Source organism: Neurospora tetrasperma (genome assembly GCF_000213175.1).
Source record: "Neurospora tetrasperma FGSC 2508 unplaced genomic scaffold NEUTE1scaffold_1, whole genome shotgun sequence".
NCBI classification, from domain to species: Eukaryota; Fungi; Ascomycota; class Sordariomycetes; order Sordariales; family Sordariaceae; genus Neurospora; species Neurospora tetrasperma.
The window spans coordinates 1005560-1025097 of NW_009799099.1; the positions used below are offsets into that span (position 1 = coordinate 1005560).

General features: G+C 51.0%; 4 protein-coding genes across 4 annotated transcripts; 1 reads left to right on the forward strand and 3 right to left on the reverse strand.

The window, feature by feature from the left end:
- Positions 1–363: 363 nt before the first annotated feature.
- NEUTE1DRAFT_75289 (neutral trehalase) lies at positions 364–3665 on the reverse strand (the record flags this gene model as incomplete). Its single annotated transcript, XM_009849334.1, has 5 exons — positions 364–915; positions 976–2720; positions 2795–2919; positions 2985–3051; positions 3117–3665. The coding sequence occupies 5 exons, from the start codon at positions 3264–3266 to the stop codon at positions 768–770; spliced, it is 2235 nt and encodes a 744-aa protein (XP_009847636.1).
- A 3134-nt stretch (positions 3666–6799) lies between these two features.
- Positions 6800–9774, reverse strand: NEUTE1DRAFT_127234 (uncharacterized protein; the record flags this gene model as incomplete). Its single annotated transcript, XM_009849335.1, has 4 exons — positions 6800–8894; positions 8957–9182; positions 9356–9434; positions 9748–9774. 4 exons carry the CDS (start codon positions 9772–9774, stop codon positions 6800–6802), a joined length of 2427 nt encoding a protein of 808 aa, XP_009847637.1.
- A 1254-nt stretch (positions 9775–11028) lies between these two features.
- On the reverse strand, positions 11029–12581 carry NEUTE1DRAFT_56611 (uncharacterized protein; the record flags this gene model as incomplete). Its single annotated transcript, XM_009848938.1, has 2 exons — positions 11029–11834; positions 12073–12581. 2 exons carry the CDS (start codon positions 12326–12328, stop codon positions 11104–11106), a joined length of 987 nt encoding a protein of 328 aa, XP_009847240.1.
- A 4112-nt stretch (positions 12582–16693) lies between these two features.
- NEUTE1DRAFT_143781 (uncharacterized protein) lies at positions 16694–19138 on the forward strand (the record flags this gene model as incomplete). Its single annotated transcript, XM_009849336.1, has 5 exons — positions 16694–16954; positions 17121–18104; positions 18159–18470; positions 18528–18586; positions 18645–19138. 5 exons carry the CDS (start codon positions 16694–16696, stop codon positions 18667–18669), a joined length of 1641 nt encoding a protein of 546 aa, XP_009847638.1.
- Positions 19139–19538: the final 400 nt, after the last annotated feature.

The window sequence follows — 19538 nt, forward strand, 5'->3', positions numbered from 1 at the left end:
GGAAAGAGCGTGGGGTTCAAGTGGCGAAGAGGGGTACCTGTCGAGACAGGAGGTGAAGTGTGTCGAAGGAGTGTCCTGGGAGAGAAATGGGTGTCTGAAATGGTTTTCAAGCAGTGCCCATACGTTTGTACAAGTAGTTCAAGTTGGCGCTAAGATATGTACCTATGTAAGGACAGACGAAATTAGGTGGCTTATTAGTAAGATATGCGAATCAAAATTGTCTTCGTGGCTTCGGCAATGCCATGATTTTGATGGTTGTCTTCGTTGGTTTGTCTTGCGAGTGCCTGGCTGTAAACACTTCTCAACAGGCTGGCTCACTTACATCCGTTCGGTCACTACGAGCCAATTCACGTTCGCTCAGTTCTTTCATCAGGTAGTGATTTGCCTATCTATACTACTACTACTAACTGACCGTTCAGGTCGAGGTCCGTCTCTTGGAATGTTTGCAGCCCTTAAAGCAAAACATGAGCAACACAGCTCGCGTGCTTTTCAGTCTTCTCCCTCAGCAACACCCAGTAGTATGCATATACCATCACAGTACCTTCTCTTTCTTGATAGTGACTTCTCTAATCTACATCCTGTTCGTCGCTCCCCCCCTGTCAAGAACCGATCTGACTATGTAACATGATGGAAAAAGCCGCGTCAGCAGTCAATACGAAACCTAAACGCCGAATAATGGAAATTGCGAAAGCCAAAAGGCTGCAGGCTAATAGACGCTTCGATGGAAAGATAACCGTGTCGTTGAAAATAGGGTAGCCGAAACCAGATCAAACGAGCTCAGAGAGCGCCTTGTTCCGGTTCTCCTCGACGGCCTTCATAAAGGTTTCGTAGGGAGTCAGAGTACCGAGCGCACGGCGCATATGCGCGTTAACGATCTGCAGGCCGTAGACATAACTGGCGTTGACCCATCCGAAACTGCGTTCATCATGTCAGTGATTGTCTTTCTCTCAAAGACATAGCAGTAAACAAACTTACCCTTCTTTGGCAACTCCCTTGAAATCCAACCCTTGGTTGCCGTACTCGGCATCAACTCTATGTGGGTCAATGGGCCTCGTCACATCATATTTTTCTACCACGACGCCATTGAAGTCCACAAACGCCTTGGTAATCATAAACAGCCATTTGTAGGCCAGGCGCTCAGCTTCCTCGTTAAAGCCGTACCGGTAGAGACCTGTCCAAGCAAGAATTTGCTGTGGCGCCCAGCCGTAAGGGTAATCCCATTGACGGTTAGGGCGCTCTAGACCAATCTCACCACGAGACTCCTTTGTTCCAGAAAGCAGACCACCAAAAGCCTCCAACTTGGGCAAGGCCTTGGTCACCATGGCAGCTGCCTGCTTGGGGTTGCTGACACCCGCCCACAGGGCCCAGAAAGTGGTGGCACTTTCATAGTTGCACTGCTTGCGCGTGGCCGTGTTGTAGTCGAAGTACATGCCCGCCTCTTCGTTCCACAGGTACTTGTCAATGGCCAGCTTTCTGCGCTTGGCACGACGATCCCACATTGCCGATGTCTCAAGCTTGCTAGCAGCGGGGTTGTTGGTAGCAAGCCAGTCATCCGGCACCTCAAACTTGTCGTGGAAGACGTTGCGAATTGTACGCGCAATGTCGGTCTCATACTTGAACAGGAGCGAATTGAGATCGATGGTGGCCAGATCAGCGCAGATACCTTCGAAGCGGTATGTGGTATCGTGGCCGGACTCACGAACAGCTCTGTCGTGCATGAAGTAGTCGTCGAGCGTGGGCTCCTTGATCTCGCCGTGGTTGTAAGCGTATACAAACTCGTCAAAGCTCATGTTGTGCTTCTTGGCATAGGGCTCAAGAATATGGATGAAGTGGCCAGCCTCGGTCTCGGGAGGGACGCCAAGGCCTTCAGGGCGGTACCTGGAGAGACCAGTCACAGGGTCAAGGCGAGGCTCAGCTGTCCAGACGCTATAGTATTCCTTGATGGCGGCCAACAGAGATTGGCGAAGGAATTCAAGCGCACCCGGTTCGTGCTTGATCTTGTCGTAGACGCGCAGAGTCATATCCGTTAGGAAGGGGGGCTGCGATCGGCAAAGGTAGTAGGAACGTGTAGCGTTGAGGATCTTGCCGTAGTGCTTGATGCAGAAACAGAAGTTTTGCACCATGGCCTTGGCCAGATCAACCCTGTCGTTGACCAGCAACCCAAGAGACTCCATGTAGCTGTCCCATCCGTACAGCTCGTTGAAGCGACCTCCAGGCACCACGAAAGGGCGGCCGCGTAGAGTCTTCTCACCGGTCTTGGGATCAACCACTTCTTCCATATCTACAGCCAGCAAGCCAGGCTTGGCGTTCATGTCCCGAACAATCTCGGGGGTAATCTTCTCGGGAAGATATTGAACATCCAGGCGAAGCTCGGGCCTGTCCAAGGCCACCTTGGTATAATACTCGTGCTGTTCCGGTGCTCCTCTGGGAATGTAAATGCGGGGTCGGGGATCGTCAGTCCAGTCCTTGGGATCCCGCGCAGCGATTTCGATGCTGGAAGCATCAATGCGGCGTGTTAGACCCTCCCAGAAGTGGTCTTTGATCAGTCGCGATAGTCGGTTCACGGGGTTCTCGTTGAGTCTGGCCTCGTCGAGGATAATCTGCTTGCGACCGTATTCCTTGGCGAGGTAGAGCTCCTGAAGAAGATTGGAGAGCATGTAAGTGCCACGGATGTCGAATCGGTTGTAGCCATTGGATGCAGCGGTTCTGAGGGACAGGACCTGGGGGTTGCACCATGTTAGCGCTGTGTAATACCAACTGCAACTTCTAACCCCTTGATGGCGTTTCTCCGTACCTTTGGCCCGTTATCCTCGATGGTGATCTGCATGTTGCCATCCGTGTCCTCCTGCGATTGCAGACTCTGCAGCGTGGGCTCGACCTGGATAAGGAATCGACGGGATTGCGGGATCGTTGACTCGTCTGTCGAACGTCTTATCAGTATGATTTGCACGGAATCGTTCGCTGGCAAGTGATTGTCTTCGTACCATGGCTGCCTCTGCGGTAGGGCTCCTTCTGAAGGCCTAGACGTTCAAACTGCTTGAACAAGCTGTTCTGTAGGCGGCGGAATCAGTGGATGCTCGCCCAAGCGTGACAATCCTGGCTCGGGGAGTGCTTACCTGAGAGTAGGTGCGAGTTCTGGCTCCAGCGCGGTGGTTGTGATGGCGGTCCTCGGTGGTATAGTATGTCTTCGCGTCGTCATAGACATTGTACTCGTCGATCGAGAGGTTGCGACCCCGGCCTTTGCCGGAAGAAGGCTGGGAAGTCATCTTGTTTGTCTCCTGAAAATGTTTGTTTGTTTCGAGATGCGGAGAACAGTCAAGACGTGCGGGTTCGATGTTGAAGATGTCTTTGTTTGAAGCGAGAGGGAAAGAGATAAGGCTTTGTGAGTCGGACAAAGTCGTCGTTTGTTGTATAGGTGCTCGATGGAATTAATTGGGCTTTGGAAGCAGACAATCCTTTTTCTTTAGGTGAGCCGATTTGTTGTTGGGTGAGGTTGGCAAGGAGGAGGGGAGGGCAGGCCGGACAGGGCGGGCCACGACGTGACGCTACGTCAGGTCTCCAGGAGGTACCGGGGTCAGTGAGGTACTGCCCAAGGTAGCTTAGGTTTACAGCAAAGGAGGAAAAAGCGGGACGGCTTTGGGTTTCTTCGGTTCCACGTGCTGCCGTGAGGGATAGATGGCTTTCAAAGTTGGGCTTCAGTTTGGGGAAGATATTATATATATACAGGGCAAGAGAAGAGACGAATCCAAACAAATCAAGCCAACAGACAAGTGAAAGGGGAAATTGAACTACGGGGATGGCTTAATCTCACTTTATTAGGTGAATGGTGCCGGTGTGGTACTTGGGCGGGAGGGTTGAGATGGAGGGTGTCTGTCTGGTTCCAGCGGGCACGGCGGCTGAAGCGGGTCGCACCTCCAGTAGCAGATACCGCCCGCGGTACCTCTAGCTTCGTTGCTTTTTGCAGTCCACACCAGACGGGAGACACCTCCAGGCAAAAAAAAAGAAAAAAAAAGAGAAAAAAAGACCGGACGGGAAATTCCCTGTCTCTCTTCTGTTTCTAGTGCCGTAATACAGTGGCCCGGGAGGAAATTGGTACCATGGCACCCACTCCGGCGATGCGGTCACGCGGACCCGTGATGCGATGGGGGGGGGCCAGGGTTAAGAGAATGGGAACATACACAACCCTGGCGATGGAAAGCGGGATGTGCACGGGTGGGCAGGTACTTTGAGACAACGAAGATATGGTACCGGGTTCTCCAGAACATTGATGGAAACATCGATGTTGATGGGGGGCTTGAGCCCAGCACGAGAAAAGCACGAGGACGCAGATGAGGCTGGTGTTTACCTAGCTGGAATGAAACTATTCATGGCCAGAAGTAGTGTCTGTGGAAATGATCTGACACGCAAAGAACAACGAGTTGCAGCCCCATCTTCAAGTTTATGGGTTCCCGTTTCTGTTCTTGTGAGAAGTGCTGTGATAGCGAACGTGATAACGGAGTTTGATCCCGACCCAGCGCCTCAACCAGGATGACAACTAAACAGGTACCGGTACCTTGTTTTAGTCCCAAGTTAGGTGACCCGATGCAATCTTCTTCGTTCGGGGTCGAGCTGTTTATGATTGGTTATGATTTCCTTCCGCTCTTCGATAAGTTTGGAGGAACCTAAATGCTGTGTAAAGAACAATAGATGAACGACGTTGTGAGGCTCAGACGGCTGACCCTTTTGAAGCAATTCTGCAGGAATGTTTTTGGAGGTTCATTCGTCCACGATGTGCAACAACACAAAAGCGAAAGCATTCCCAAGAATTCCAGCGCAGCAATCACAGCGTTGCAAGCTGCCCCTCCTCTGCCCTCCCTGCTCGGTATTTCCAATCAGATCGGCCGGCGGTGGTGGGGACCCTTAAAAGGATCACTGTGGCAAAACATCATTTGACAAGTCCAACAAACTCACACACGGACACTTGCACATGAAGGGTGTTTGGGGTTCTGTGCAAAAGGCCTGTGAGCTGATGCGTGGTGTTGATGTTCGTCGAGATTTTATTTCCAGCCGGTCGCCATTGGTCAATCCAGAATATCCGCGTGAAGCAGCAATTGGCCAACGGGTCAACCGTTGTGCGTATACACTGACAACTGACAAAGGGAAGTCAACTGGACATTTGTCAGTTCCTTACTTTGACACCCCTTTGACAAACGACTGCTTATGTGCTCCTACCTGCCAATTTTTTCAGTTGAATCCCATCACCAAAGCATCGAGCAACAACCGCAAACCCCAATTTCTTTTGTTCTTAAAATCCGTTCAAATCCGAAACAACAAATGTCGTCACACCCAAATAACTTCCTAGGGTTAAAACAGTGGATGACTACAAGATCCGGACCGAATCGCGGTGGGTTCTGTACCAGAGGTAAGCAATCGGTGATGGAGCAGACTGCCAGCGGATACGCAACAAAAAAGCTTAACAACGTAGCCCTGGGCGAAAAAAAAGGGTTCCACTATGACGACGTTCCATTCCCATCTGCAGGCCGATAGCGATACTAGCCGATTCTACTACGGTACGTACCACACTGTTGAAGAGATGTACTGTGATACTGTAGCATTCGGGCGCCAACGAGGGAGGGAACGACGACGGCCTCGGGAAGATCATTCATACGAACTAGTGAACACTATGTATTTAACGGCAACGACGACAATACTGTACACTGCCAATTTGTTAATATGGTGAAGAAGAATATTTTCACACTGGTAATAGTGTTGTTGTGAGGACGTTGCCAGGCACTGGTCGTCATTCCACCACCTACCATAACTCACCGATATCCCAAAACCCAAAATAGGTAAACACTCTCGCCCCGAAATCTCTATCCATCCCATCCATCCATCTCCAGATTCGGGAATCAAATCAACCATGACCGAATTAAAAAAAAAATCATTCGAGTCCCGTGCCCATCCTCCATGCGGCAAGAAGCGAAAAGAAGGATGCCTGTCTGAGGCGGCGTCGAGGAGTGGGTGGCACATCCATCTCCCCGATCCCCCAAAAGTTCGTGTGATGGGTATATCTATGGATGTGGGATGTACTATAGTAGTGTGTAGCGTGGGGTGACACACATACCACACCCACCACACATACACACCACCCACATATCGTAAGCTTGGACTTTAGATCGTCGGGTTCAGTTGTGCTCAATGGGGACAATCTCCAATTTAACATACGAGAAGCCCGACGGCGAGTTCGGTTGACGTGATGTCCGGCTTCGCTACCTACCCCAGCCCGACTTCACCTCCAGTAACCAGATCGGTTTTGTGCTCTGCGGAAGGATCGCTGACTCCGATACACAGCAGAGAACACACATCGACCTTCAAAACAACCACGAAACAGCTTCATGATGTGAATCACCATGGTCATCTCGACCTGATATTTTCGGGCGTTGTATTTGTAGCTACCATCTACCTTTTTGGGCTATGCCCATGTACTATATAGTGTACATTGCGACAAAGCTGAAACCAAACATTGCCGCCTAAATGCTACTGTATCAAAGGAATGACAGTCGTAAGTATTACTAGTTATACATAGCTCGTATGCCGTAGAGTTCTAGACCCCCAAGGCCTGATCCCTTTTTTTTTTTTACCTCTACACCTGATCCTACATAACAACCAGACCACCGGTACCGAGCATCCCGGAGAGCCTCTCATAGACTATACACACACCCATCCAACCCAACTACACCCATCAAACTAACCATCCATCAATCCAATCGACCAACATGCTGGGTCTCTGCCTCACCCTCCACAACACACCACCAACCACTCACTTCCCCCAAGCCAACTCCCCCGGATCCTCCCACTTGATCGGATGCACCAACATACTCCTCAAACACATCCTCCCCGTCCCTTCTTCCTCCTCCTTCCTACCACCCCTCAACCTCCCGCCCGTCTCCCCACTACTCGTTGCCTTCTCTCCTTTCTCCCCTCCCGCCGGTCCCTCCACCTGCGCGTACCCAAGCCACCGTCTCCAAACGGTCCCCGCAAACTGCGCATCATAATACCACGTGCTCCCCTTATGATGGTATTCATTCTGGTACTGATACGGACTTCCTTTGCCGCTGGTGGTATGGTCGCGTCCGCCGTTGAACGTCCGATCAATGGCTTCGAGATCCCATTGGCGGTCTAGGTATACGGGATGGGGCGCATAGACGGCTTTAAGACCGTGATGGAGGGCCATGGTGGCCGGGAACATCTCGGTGAACATGACGTGGTGGAACCGGTGGGTTTCTTCGTGCATCACGTTTAGTAAACGGCGCGAGAGGCGGGAGGCGGTGATGATGGAGGCGCGCCGCGGCGGAGGGGGGTGGGAGCGGTCGTAGCCGGTTATGTCAAGGTGATAGACCCAGCCGGAGGAGTCGGCGTCGAAGATGGGGTTGAGGGTGATGAGGTCGGCGTCTTCGTCGATGCCGCAGGTTGTGAGGTCTTCGGGGACGGGGGCTGTGGTGGTTGTGGTGGCTTCGAGGTCGTCGTCGGGGGAGCCCGCTCGAGGTGGGTGATGATGGTGGTGACGATGTGCTTGTGCTTGTGCCTTTGGTGGTCGGTTCGCGTATGGACGCGGGTTCACAATAGTGACAGCGTTTTTGGGGCAGGCTGGGGGAAGGAAGGACACGCCACGCTTCTCCGAACGGAGTCTCAAGCGTCCGGGATAGTGGACGGGACCCATAACCGGGCCATGGCCACTGGCAACAGTCTGGTTGTGGACGAGTTGGGTGAAGTTGTCCCAGCTGCCGTGATAGTGCGGGATGTAGTATCGCTCTGAACGCTCCCACATTTCGTGACGAGACTGTTTCTTGGCCCAAATGCCGAGACGATCAAAGAGCTCGTAGTAATTGCCTATCCACCGCATGTCCATCTCCCAGTTCCAAAAGTGGTCGTACTCCGGGTGTGTCTGGGCAAAATGTTGGAGCGGGAAATGAGCACTGCGGTAGACGCCGTGGATGCTGCTAAAGCTTGGGTTGGTGAACGACCGGGCGAAAGGACCGGGATAGTACAGACGCATTTGGTCTTCAGACCACAACGTACAGAGGCTGTGGAATTCCGGGGGCACGTTGTCATCCAACACCTTTTGGACAGCCTTCGGATCTGCCCAGATGGGCTCGTCGTTGTCCAGAACATGAAGGAGGAAGTGTACCGTGTACTCGCCTCCTGATTGTAACGAAACTTCGGAAATCATTGCACGGAAGTTGAGGATTGCGTGTTCCGTCCAGGGAAATCCGACATACAACCGCACTACAATCGCCGTGCGGGCAATCTTTTTGCGCTTATGTTGCTGGAAAACTTGCTTTTGATCCTTCTCCATTTCTCCCGTGGGAGCACTTGCGGTGTTACCGGGAGCTTCACCGAACCGCTCTTTGTTGACTTCGAGACACCGGCTCTGAGCGTTACCCCAATCGATGTTGCTGTAGTCAATCTTGCCCGTTTTGGCCCAAACAATGTCGCTTCCGTTTTTCTCGGTATCCATTCCCACATCCAGGCCTCCATCGTCATAGCTGTAGCCGAAACCATATGGCCCATATCTGCCGAATCTGTCAAAACAAATATCATCCCTCAAGCCAAAGAGCCTGTGTGAACCGATGACAGGCTCCGGTAGCCCCTGTGGAAGACCGTTGTACGCAAGGACATTGGGAACAGGTAATGTCTCCTCTTTGTCGAGGTAACACGGCTTGACATCGTGATACTTGCTCACATATCTGGATGACTTGTAGTCCGGCTGTGGGACATACGCCGTGGGAGTATGTGTTCTTGAGAGGCTGGCTGTAGAAGGCGAAGTTTTGTGCTGATCATCCCTATTTGGGTATTCTGGCTTATGGTTTTCTACTGGCACTAAAGTCTTGAGACCATGAAAGAAGCCATCAAGGCTAAGTAGTGTATGTTAGTATTGATGTGAAGTTGGGGATAAATCACTGCCATTTACACTTACCGCCTGAAACGCAGCCATTGAGGCAAATTTGTTTCCTCCTTCATCTTCCTCTTCTCATACGCGTCTGCCAGCAAGAACATGAATGTGGCTGCGTTCTCCTCCTCATCGACCTGGGCTTGTGTTTGTGTCTCTATCCGGGTTTCTTTGTGGGCTTTGATCTCGGGGGCTTCGCCACGTGTTATGGAGACACCACTTCTCGAGAGAGTTATCGCCGAAAGGGCAAGTACTGCGATAGTCCATAGTATTACTCTTCGATATAAACAGTGGCTGATCAATGTCCGCACTTGAATCCTCTGCTTCTTGCGAGCCGTGAAAGGGAGGAGAGGCTTCTCTTTCGCTGTAGATGGAAGGCCGGATAACGGTTTGGATGTCCGGATCATGAAGAGCGTGGAGACGGACCTACGGATTGGCCCTTGTAAGCTGGGTTCAAGGCAATAGTATTGTTTGAGCCGGAGAACTCTAGGTGAAGGTCAATATACTTGAGATCATGCAAGTGAAAACTCGCGCTTAATCAGCTGGTAGAATAAAGCGTTGATAGCAGAAAGAAATGATCTGGAGACGGGAAAGGGGCTCGGAGGAAACGAATACCTGGAAGAGATGGAGGAACTCGTAAAGTTCTCTCATGGGGAAATGTCCCATCTTGATCGGTCCTCGCCGGACTACCTGGAAACATTGGCCGGCGATGCAGGCACAAGACACAACATGGTTGCAGAACAGCACTAAGGTAGCTAACGAAGCTAACTCGATCATTCGCATTCTGTAGAGGAATGTCTGTTCTTAGCTCTACTCACTAAGGCCGGGAGAAACTGAGCTGACATGTCGAATGGCTTCAGGCGGGACGTGGAGCCATCAGGGAATAAGGGAATCTTGGACAACACAGTTGGCTTTGAACAAGCCTAGTGATCCAGGCCATTCATTTTTCACCTAAAGTGCAAATAATTAAAAGGTGTATGAGAGTAGTGCTTCTCGGCTTCAACACTCTTATGAATTTGGAGTCGGGTCCTCGGCATAGACACATGAAGAGACCACTACTCACGAAAAGATAACTGGCGGCCAGTCTCTCGAACCAGAACCGTATTTGGCAGTGGCAAGAGGAGGCAAGGCTGAGGAACTTATCCAGAAGCCTTGACGACTGAGCGGCCGGGTCATGGGTGCTGGTCAGAAGACAGGTCAATGAGGACACAAGCCAAGCGTTTGTGAGGGACTTGGGTGTTTGCACGAGATATCAAGAGTCTCGAATCTGTTGAAGCGCAGCATTTGCGGAATCAGTCTATGGAGAAACGGTCCTGGTGTGCAATCAAGTCGAGTTCGTCGAAAAAAAAAAATGAGGGTGTGGGAGAATTCAGCCAAGAAGTCACGATGGATTTGAAGGAGTTCGCCCCTCAGGCTTTCAATTTTCATAGGCCCGCTACCGTTTGTTACTTAAAGTTAGTGTTTCGGCGTTTATTATTGTGTATTTCCAAACAAAGCCAAACAGTCTTCAGCAATGAAGGCGCGTTCAAGAGACGAGCTCGACGAGTTCCTTCCCCGCATGCCTCCTATCGCTCACTTCGTTAAGGTGTGCTTTCCATTTTAATCCACAACGTCACCTTTCATTTCTTTCTGTCATTTCAAATTCTTCATGGCCGGCAGCTGAAGCGCGATCAAGTTCAGTTGTCATACACGTGATCACTGCTGTTTTTCTTTGCCGTGTGCACTCGTGAGACGTGGCGAACGCAGAAAACTTTTCAAGATCGTGGCGATGCCCTGAAGCACAAGCATGTATGGCCGACTCCCTGCATGACAGCCGTCCCGGATTCGCTATTGTGGCCGTCTTCCCCTGACGCATACGATGCGAGTGTCTTCACATACACAAAATAACAGGAGCCCATCACCCCATCCAGCCATCTATGCAAGAAACAAGTCGACAGATGGGTAAGAAGATTATGTAGGTATCTCTATCATCTCTCATGACTGACATTTATGCCGTGTATGTGCGTTGGTAGGTATGCTCAAGAAAAAAAGAAAGCCGTTGTTGCGTTTCTTCGCTGGCCGCCCGCTCGATATCCTTTTCCTCTTTCCTTGCCGTGACTTCATTAGAGGTAACCAAGAAACTTTCATGCTCCCCTTAAAACAACTCTCTTGCAGGGCATGCATGATTCAAAGGCTCATTCTCTCACTCCACCCTGCCCTTCCGAGTCATTCCCCGTGGTCGTGCCCTGCTCCTCCTTTCCGCTCCCATTCGTAGTAAGCTTGATCATCTCATGCCTCAACAACACGGCTGGATCCAATACCAAGAAGATGCCCGCCGAAATGACCATCAACGTCGCATCCAACCCGATAAAGTATCCTTCATGGGTAATCAAATACCCACTCCACCCCTCCGCCAACTCGACCGTGCGGTACACGCTCCTGATATAAATCATGACAAACGACACAAACAGCGCCAGCACCGTCAGCTTCATGTTTCTCGTCAGTCCCCCCCGTCCATCCCTTCGGCCCTTGGCCAGCGCATACACCCTCCTCAGGAAGTCCAGCACCAGCACGGCAAACACGGTCATGGTGAACAGTTGGAACACGATTCCCGCCACCATGGTGTGCGTCCCCGGCTTGGTGTCGCCTCCTTCTTTGTTGGATTCGCTGGACGCCATGCCGCCGCCGATGGCCTGGATGACGAGCGAGATGACGTCGCACGAGCAAAAGATGATGGCGTACCATTTGGCCGAGAGGACGCTGGTCTGGCGCCCGAGAATCCGGATGAGCATCCCGAGGAGAACGTAAAGAGCCGCGGCGAAGAAGGTCGGGGCGATGATGAGGGTGGTGATTTGCATGAGGAAGGCGTCGTTGTTGTAGGGACACTTGGCTGACCAGGTGCGGCCTGCCCAGCCTATTGCTTCGGCTGTTGTTGAAAGAAGCAATGTTAGTTTGGGTTTTTGCCCCCCGAGTGTTTATTGGGTAAGTTGTTGACAGTTGGGTGTACTTGGGGTTTCATGTTGTGGATGATGTGCAGGGACCGGTGGAACATGATCCACCGCGATGGCATTGACAGCCCAGTCGACATGACATGTGTAGTGTAAGTGCAGAGATGAATGACGGACAGCAACAAATAAACGAGAAAGGAAAAGGATAATACGCACTGATAGCCCCAACCATCATCAACCCCGACGTCCACTGCCGAAACCGAATCAGCTGGATGAGATGACCGATGACACAAATGCCAAAGAGGACATCAAAGGCAATGCCGGCTCCCAGCGTTGGTCGGTACCCGTAACTAGGGTTGACACCTTCGATCAAGTCCGGATAACATTCTTTGCGCAGTTCCATCCATGCAGTCCACAGGTCCGGGTTGATGCCATCCGGGATGTCGGACCCGGATGTATTGTTGGAGCTCATGACTTCTCTTATTTCCGGACGGGACCGGGACGGCGGTATGTGGAGTCACGGATAGAGTGGCTTGAAGGTGTGCAGGTGCCAGGTATGTAGGTGTTGGTATAGAGGACCTGCTGATTCGGTGTCCTCTTTTAGGGCAGAGTAGAAAAGTTACGATGGTTATGGAAAAAAGGTCAAAGATCAAACAAGCAGAACGACGATTTGGCAAGCTGGAATTCAGGGTGCTTGCCGTTGAAAGAAAGAAACTGAGAAAACTGTGGATAGGCCGGCCTCCGAGATATCCGGGAGATTAAAGTATAAAATTTGCTTCTAGTCAAAACTTAGTCCGAGCAAAGGCGGCCGGCCGCGTTCCATATAAGCCGTTTTCCAAAAATCCCGTTTTCGAAAAGGAAGAAAAAAGAAAAGCCAAGAAAGGGCTTTGCTCACAAGCTATCAGAAAACGCGTACACTTCGAGGCTCAGATGCCTTGCGCTCATCCATCCATCTTCTGTTTCGGACTCTCCCGTCTCCAAGTGGGTCTCTTTGCGCCAGAAGGCTGAATATGGGACCCCTGCTCTGGACGGCACGAGATGTTCTTCACGGTATGGGTACTGTGGTTGCGAGCAAAAGTCTCACCTTCCTGTCAGGTACCGGGCACGGACCAGTACAACAGGAAGGCAAAGCTTCGAGACTCCGAATGGCAACTCGAGTGCCAAAGATCGTCAGCAACGCAACCCACGGGTTCAACTTGCGCATCTTATCACAGTACATACAGTAGACTATTTATTCAGAACTTTGCTTTTTTCCTGAACGTGATACTACGTACATCCTATCCCTCTGATGGTGAAAATGTATCATTTTTGCCAAAACCGGAAGGGTCTTGCAGTTGTAGTGTACTAGCGCTTTGTTGACGCAGCTAGCTACCTAGCTAGGAAGTTCATGTAAAAGATCGACGATGACAAAAGTGTTCGTTTTGCTGATAATAACAGCGATTCTGCAATGTCTTTTGAGGTGTTGTGATGGAGTTATCGAAATGCATTGTTGATCGCGAATATCATGAGATTTGTGCCCGTCGTCTTGAGGGTGGAGAAAGAAATTCGTCCGTTAAGAAGCTTTTCGGGACCCTTCGTTCTTTGCAAGAGGATGGTAATTCTATTGATTGATTGATAATATGTCAAAAGTTCTTCAAAAGCTGGTGGACTTGAGATATCTGCGTGGGCACAGATGTGCACCTCTGCTTGAATAAACACAAGGTGGATGAAATAAAGTTGTTCATTGAATGGCCACTCCCGGATCTTGGCAAGAATGATTCATTTTCACCGTCAAAGGAATGGCTCACAAGCCGGAAGCACCTTGCAGAGAGCCAGCCTTGCCCATTGCCCAAAACACCGAACGTAAACGGAAACGGAAGGGCCCCGGAGAAACTTGCCGGATGGAATCGATGATTAGCCAGGGAATCGAGAGATATCAGGCAAGAGTGGAAGGATTTGCAGGATTGTAGTGTAAAGAAGGATGGATAGGGTAAGAAACAAGACGGTCAACTTCCTGTCATTCTGCAAAGGCGCCGGGCCGCGCCCAACCTGACCCGGCCTGTCAGCTTCTTGAGGGCAGTGCAACGTGGATGACGGCCGACGGGGGTGGGAGAATCAAACCCCCGATTCGTATACTGCCGCTCCAGTCGACTCCAGATATGGCAAGGCAACCGCTGTTCTAGCAAAGATCGAGATGCCCTTTACGGAGTGCCAAGATACAAGCCTCTTGCTCGGACGGTTTGTGCATCCCGAGACGGAGGGTTGGTTTCACCGTTTCAGGGGCATTGCGATCCGATAGTCCAAGTTGTGATATTCGGCTTCGAAGCTTGAAGTTGCCCTTTGGTGATGAGGAAGTCCAATTTGATCCGTGTGAATATGCCTCGAGAGTCAAGACCATAAGCGTCAAGCCAGTCGGTAGCTCACTGTGATAAGCTTCACCATCCAGTTTCCCTCATCAGGTAGCAATGAGAATATTAAATGATATATTCTCCTATGTCAATCTTCTCGGTTGACACCATCACCAGGCGCAACAACAAGGCCAGCTCAAGAAACCAAGTTCAGAACCACCCGAGTGTGCCCAGGTCCCTCTGTGTCATCGTCAAATTCCAATCGACGACCTACCTGCTCAATGGCAGGCAGCGCAGGCTGTAAACCTAGCCGAATCAGACGGGCGCACGAAGCGCCAACGGGGCACGGAATTCTGACGATGCTGACGCTCAGGCGAAGTGAGGCTTCTTCAAACTTTGGTACGCGGCTGTTTTCCGTTGTTGATCAATCATGATGCAGAAGGTGGACAAGGATTCATGTGGTTGTATTGTGCAGAGTGTGGTGGTGGCTGTGTGGGAGGATCAAGGGATGTGTGAGCGTGTCGACGGGGAGATTGAGGTTGGTCCTGGATATCATTTGGTTCAAGTTGGCTGGTTATGCGGCGTGTTGGGAAGCTTCCGTCTGCTACCGGCATATGCATTGCGTGGAGGTAAGTGGAGTTGAGACTATAGGCTGTACATCCACCAAGAATCTTCAACAATGGCCGTTTGGCGCAACGGTAGCGCGTTACTTTCCGGTGGTAAAGGCTCTGGGTTCGAGTCCCAGGATGGTCGACTTTGATTATTTCTTTTCTCTTTTCTTTTGCAACCCTTGAACTTCATATCATTCATCCTTGCGCAACCGAGTCTTTTTGTTCCTCTTCCTCTCCTTATCATCTCCGGACTTCCAGTCTTTGAGGCCGCTTGCCTGGATTCGTTCTTTTTTGAACTCATTATCTCCACAACGCTCTTTCATGTGGTTTTTTCTTCCTTCGCCAGTTGAATCTGGGTAAACTCATAATCTAAAAATACCCTCACCCTCCCTCATATTTACTATAGCAGGTTCTCGACGGCATCTTGCCATGAAATTGAGCACCTATGACAATGATACAGGTTCAACTTTATCAATGGCTACCCCCCAAATCCTTCAAACAGCCCACAAGCCACTTGATCGACAGATGCTGTCCGACTTGACTTATTCAGTTCACGTGGAAGTGGTACCCGTACCAGTTCCGCTTCATGTAGTCATTTGACTGCTTGTGTCCCTTTGCTCGGAACTCACAACCGGTTGCAACGTCAAGTACCACTAGCTTGATGTTTCATAGTTCGAGTACTGTACTGAGTAATCATGCACTGCCATGTTGAAAGACATCGCTTCTGGCCTCCATAATTCGTCAAGGGAGAATGCCAGATGTCCAAGCAATATTATCAGCAGCACAGTTCCCCATCTTCCATGATCCGGCTCTATCAACCATAGTCTGTATCACATGCCACAGCAGACCACCAGCCACCCCGTGATGGGATCGAAACGCATGTTCAGGATAAATTTTTGGTACAAGGCTGGTGAACCATGTGTTCGGGTCGAGTCCCGGGACATGGTCCTACCGCTGTTGATCTTTGGCCATTGATGATCCAAACCGTCAACCTCCAAGTTCTACCTTCCAAATCAACAATGTTCAACCGGGAATGAGGGTATCAGAAAGCGAGGATCACGAGCACGGGAACTTATTTGTCGATGGCTGCTCAGACGGAGCTCCCTGATCGGGCTAGGCCGAGCATCGGCGTCGGTGCGGAAGCTAAAGGCGCCAGGGGAGGAAGTGGCTCCTGAAGACCTGGCATTGACCAATGGATAAAGTCCCGATAAGAGACTCCAGGTGGATAGGCTTGCCCCGCATTTTGGTCGAGGCGGTACGACTCCACTAAAACTTTTTCTTTCCTCCTCGTGCCCCTCCTTGGCGACAGTGGGTGGTCGGTCGGGACTTTTGCATGGAATCCCGTGTCTGGACACTTGCTCTACGCTATGTAGAGGCCGGCATCTCCCAGCATTTACGATTCTCCAGACGACTTCCCCTGTGTCCCCTTGTTCTGCCCTCTTTTTTGATTTTTTTTTCTGAGGCTCCGCTTGCCACACTTGATCTCTCGCGGATCGTCTGTGGTGCTCGCAAGTTCGCAGTTTTAGAGACTACTTATCGCCCATCACTCACGCCCCGTCTCCGGCCCGGCTGGTAGTCCTGGCAGCAGACGAAGAACCAAAACCCGAAACGAAACCGAAGCGACTTCGGCGAATCATCGATAACGAAATTGTCTTGTCTCTTTTTTTCTTCTTATTTTTTTTATTTTTTCCCAGCTCCGAGTCTTATTCCATCTCTCGGCGCCCACCCCGATACTTTGTCAACCACGGAAGGACTCTGGGTCAGGTCCTAATCGATATCCACTTTAGAGTCATACCTCTACCTTCGCGGTCCAGTTTCACGACCTAACTTTATCGAATCCTTCCATCCGACCGTCGAGCCGATCATACTCGTATTGTTTGTCCCATACGATCCAGCAAAATGTGTGGTATTCTCGCCCTTATCCTCGCGGATACCGATGCGTCGGACGCCTCTGCCGATTTGCACGAGAGCTTGTACTATCTTCAACACCGTGGTCAAGATGCCTGTGGTATCGCGACCTGTGGTTCTGGAGGTAGAATCTTTCAGTGCAAGGGCAATGGCATGGCCTCCAAGGTCTTTGACGACGGCAAGCGCACGGTAGACCTTCCCGGCTACATGGGCATTGCCCATCTTCGTTACCCGACTGCCGGAACTAGCTCTGTATGTATCCGTCCCCTCTCATCTCCGACCCAGCACTTGGTTTCAAAGGCCGAGCTATTGTCTGTGCATTTCGCCCGTTCAGTTTGAGAGACCCTACATATTGTCAACATCCATCCTACGTCCATATGCCTTCTGGATCACCGTTTGGCTGATAGATCACCCATAGAGCGCCGAGAGTCAGCCTTTCTACGTCAACTCGCCCTACGGCATCTGCTTCGCGCACAACGGTAACCTCATCAACGCTCCCGCCCTGCGCAGCTATCTCGACCAAGAGGCCCATCGTCATGTGAACACCGACTCTGACAGCGAGCTGATGCTCAACGTCTTTGCCAACGCCCTGAACGAGACCGGCAAGGCCCGTGTCAACACCGATGACATCTTCAGTGCCCTCAAGAAGACGTACGAGAGGTGCCAAGGTGGCTGGGCCGTCACTGCTATGATTGCTGGCTTCGGTATCTTCGCCTTCCGTGACCAATACGGCATCCGCCCCCTCATTATGGGATCGCGGCCCTCCAGCACCCTCGAAGGCGGTATCGACTACATGTTCGCTTCCGAGAGCATTGCTCTCCGTCAGCTGGGCTTCAGCAACTTTCAGGATATCCTTCCGGGACAAGCCGTGTTCATCCAAAAGAACGGGCAGCCTCAGTTCCACCAGGTTGTTGAGCAAAAGGCTTACTCCCCCGATATCTTCGAGTATGTTTACTTCGCCCGCCCGGATACCATCATGGATGGAATCTCCGTGCACCGCAGCAGGCAGAACATGGGCGTGAAGCTTGCCAACAAGGTCAAGGAGATCCTCGGAGAGGAGGGTGTCAAGGAGATCGATGTGATCATTCCCGTCCCGGAGACCAGTAATACTGCCGCTGCCGTGGTATCAGAGCAGCTTCGGAAACCCTTCTCTAACGGTTTCGTCAAGAACCGTTACGTCTACCGCACCTTCATCTTGCCCGGTCAGAAGGCCAGGCAAAAGAGCGTCCGGAGAAAGCTCAGCGCCATGGAGTCCGAGTTCAAGGACCGTGTCGTCCTGCTCGTGGATGACTCCATTGTCCGTGGCACCACCAGTAGGGAGATTGTGAGCATGGCTCGTGAGGCCGGTGCCCGCAAGGTTATCTTTGCCAGCTGTGCTCCTCCCATCATCTACCCCCACATTGTATGTCCACGTTTCAACCTGCAAAAATGACTATCAACACTAACACGTTTCCAGTACGGTATCGATCTCGCCTCTCCGCAGGAGCTCATCGCCCACGAGAAGACAAGAAGCGACATCGCCAAGCACATCAATGCCGATGATGTTATTTACCAGGACCTTGCCGACCTTAAGGCGGCGTGTACTGAGGCCTCTCCCGATCACCAGAAGATCACCGACTTTGAAGTGGGTGTGTTCTGCGGCAAATACCAGACCGACATCCCTGAAGGTTACTTCGACCACCTGAACGAGAGCCGTGGCACGAAGCGGAAGGCCGCCGTTGTGAACGGGACCAACAAGGTCTTGGTCGCCAATAGCGGCCCGGTCAATGTAGGTCCTCCACTAATACGAACCTCGCAGTTGAGGCTGTCACTAACACTCATAAAGGTTTCTACCCCCGACCCCCCTGCGCTCATGGAGAACCCCGAGAACAGGCAGGATATTAGGTATGTTTCTTTCGTCATATCATACGATGACGCTGTTGGCTAATAGAAGCGGTAATAGCATCCATAACATTGCCAACTCCTAGTAGGCGATTACCATTTTACGGAGTTACGGAACACTCGTAACCAAAAAGACGACGATTCGATATTTGTCTTGCGTAAACGGTGACTGCGCTTGAGAATCTGCATCACATTGCGCATCATAGTAGAGTATGAGTACGGGCGTCCCTGGATGATGATTTTCTATATGGCATGATATGCCTGGGGTAGGAAAGTTTGTCTACTCATGCACGCCCGATACACGATCACAACAAACAAAAATTTACAGATAGATGCATAATTACGGAGGAGGCCGTTCGGAGTTCTTTGCTTGTACTTGGGAGGCAACAAGCCGGATGGCATGACAAGCCCCATCAAAAATACTTTGTCTCATTCTTGTTCGCCAGTCGAGAGCTCCTACCGAGATAATCTCCGTTTTTAGAGGACTCTTGTAACATAACACATTAGAGTAGCGAAAGAGATACAGTACAGTAGTATAGAGAAGTTTTATAGCAATAGCGGATGGTGGCATATGTAAAGTGGTGGTATCGCATGCTTCCCATCTCCCAAGCGTACATGACTCGGAGGTTCTGACAGAAACTCCCGCTTATTTCTCTCATGGTGAATCGAAGTAGCCTATCCTCCGACATGTTCCGCAGTAGCGTTTTATTCAAATTGCCGTGGCAGCTTCTAAAATCGAAAATACAGACAGACGAAAGTAAACTTGGCATGAAGTTCGTTAGTGCAATACCCCCTTTCTCTCTCCATTAAGTGAAGTTCACGACATCGCGGAATATCCAAGACGTTGAACGTGTCCGTCCACACGTAGCATCTCACAACCTCACAGGGCCGGGATATATGCTCAGATGGGAAATGGCGCTCTTGAAACTCTTTACACAGAGACGCAGATTACATC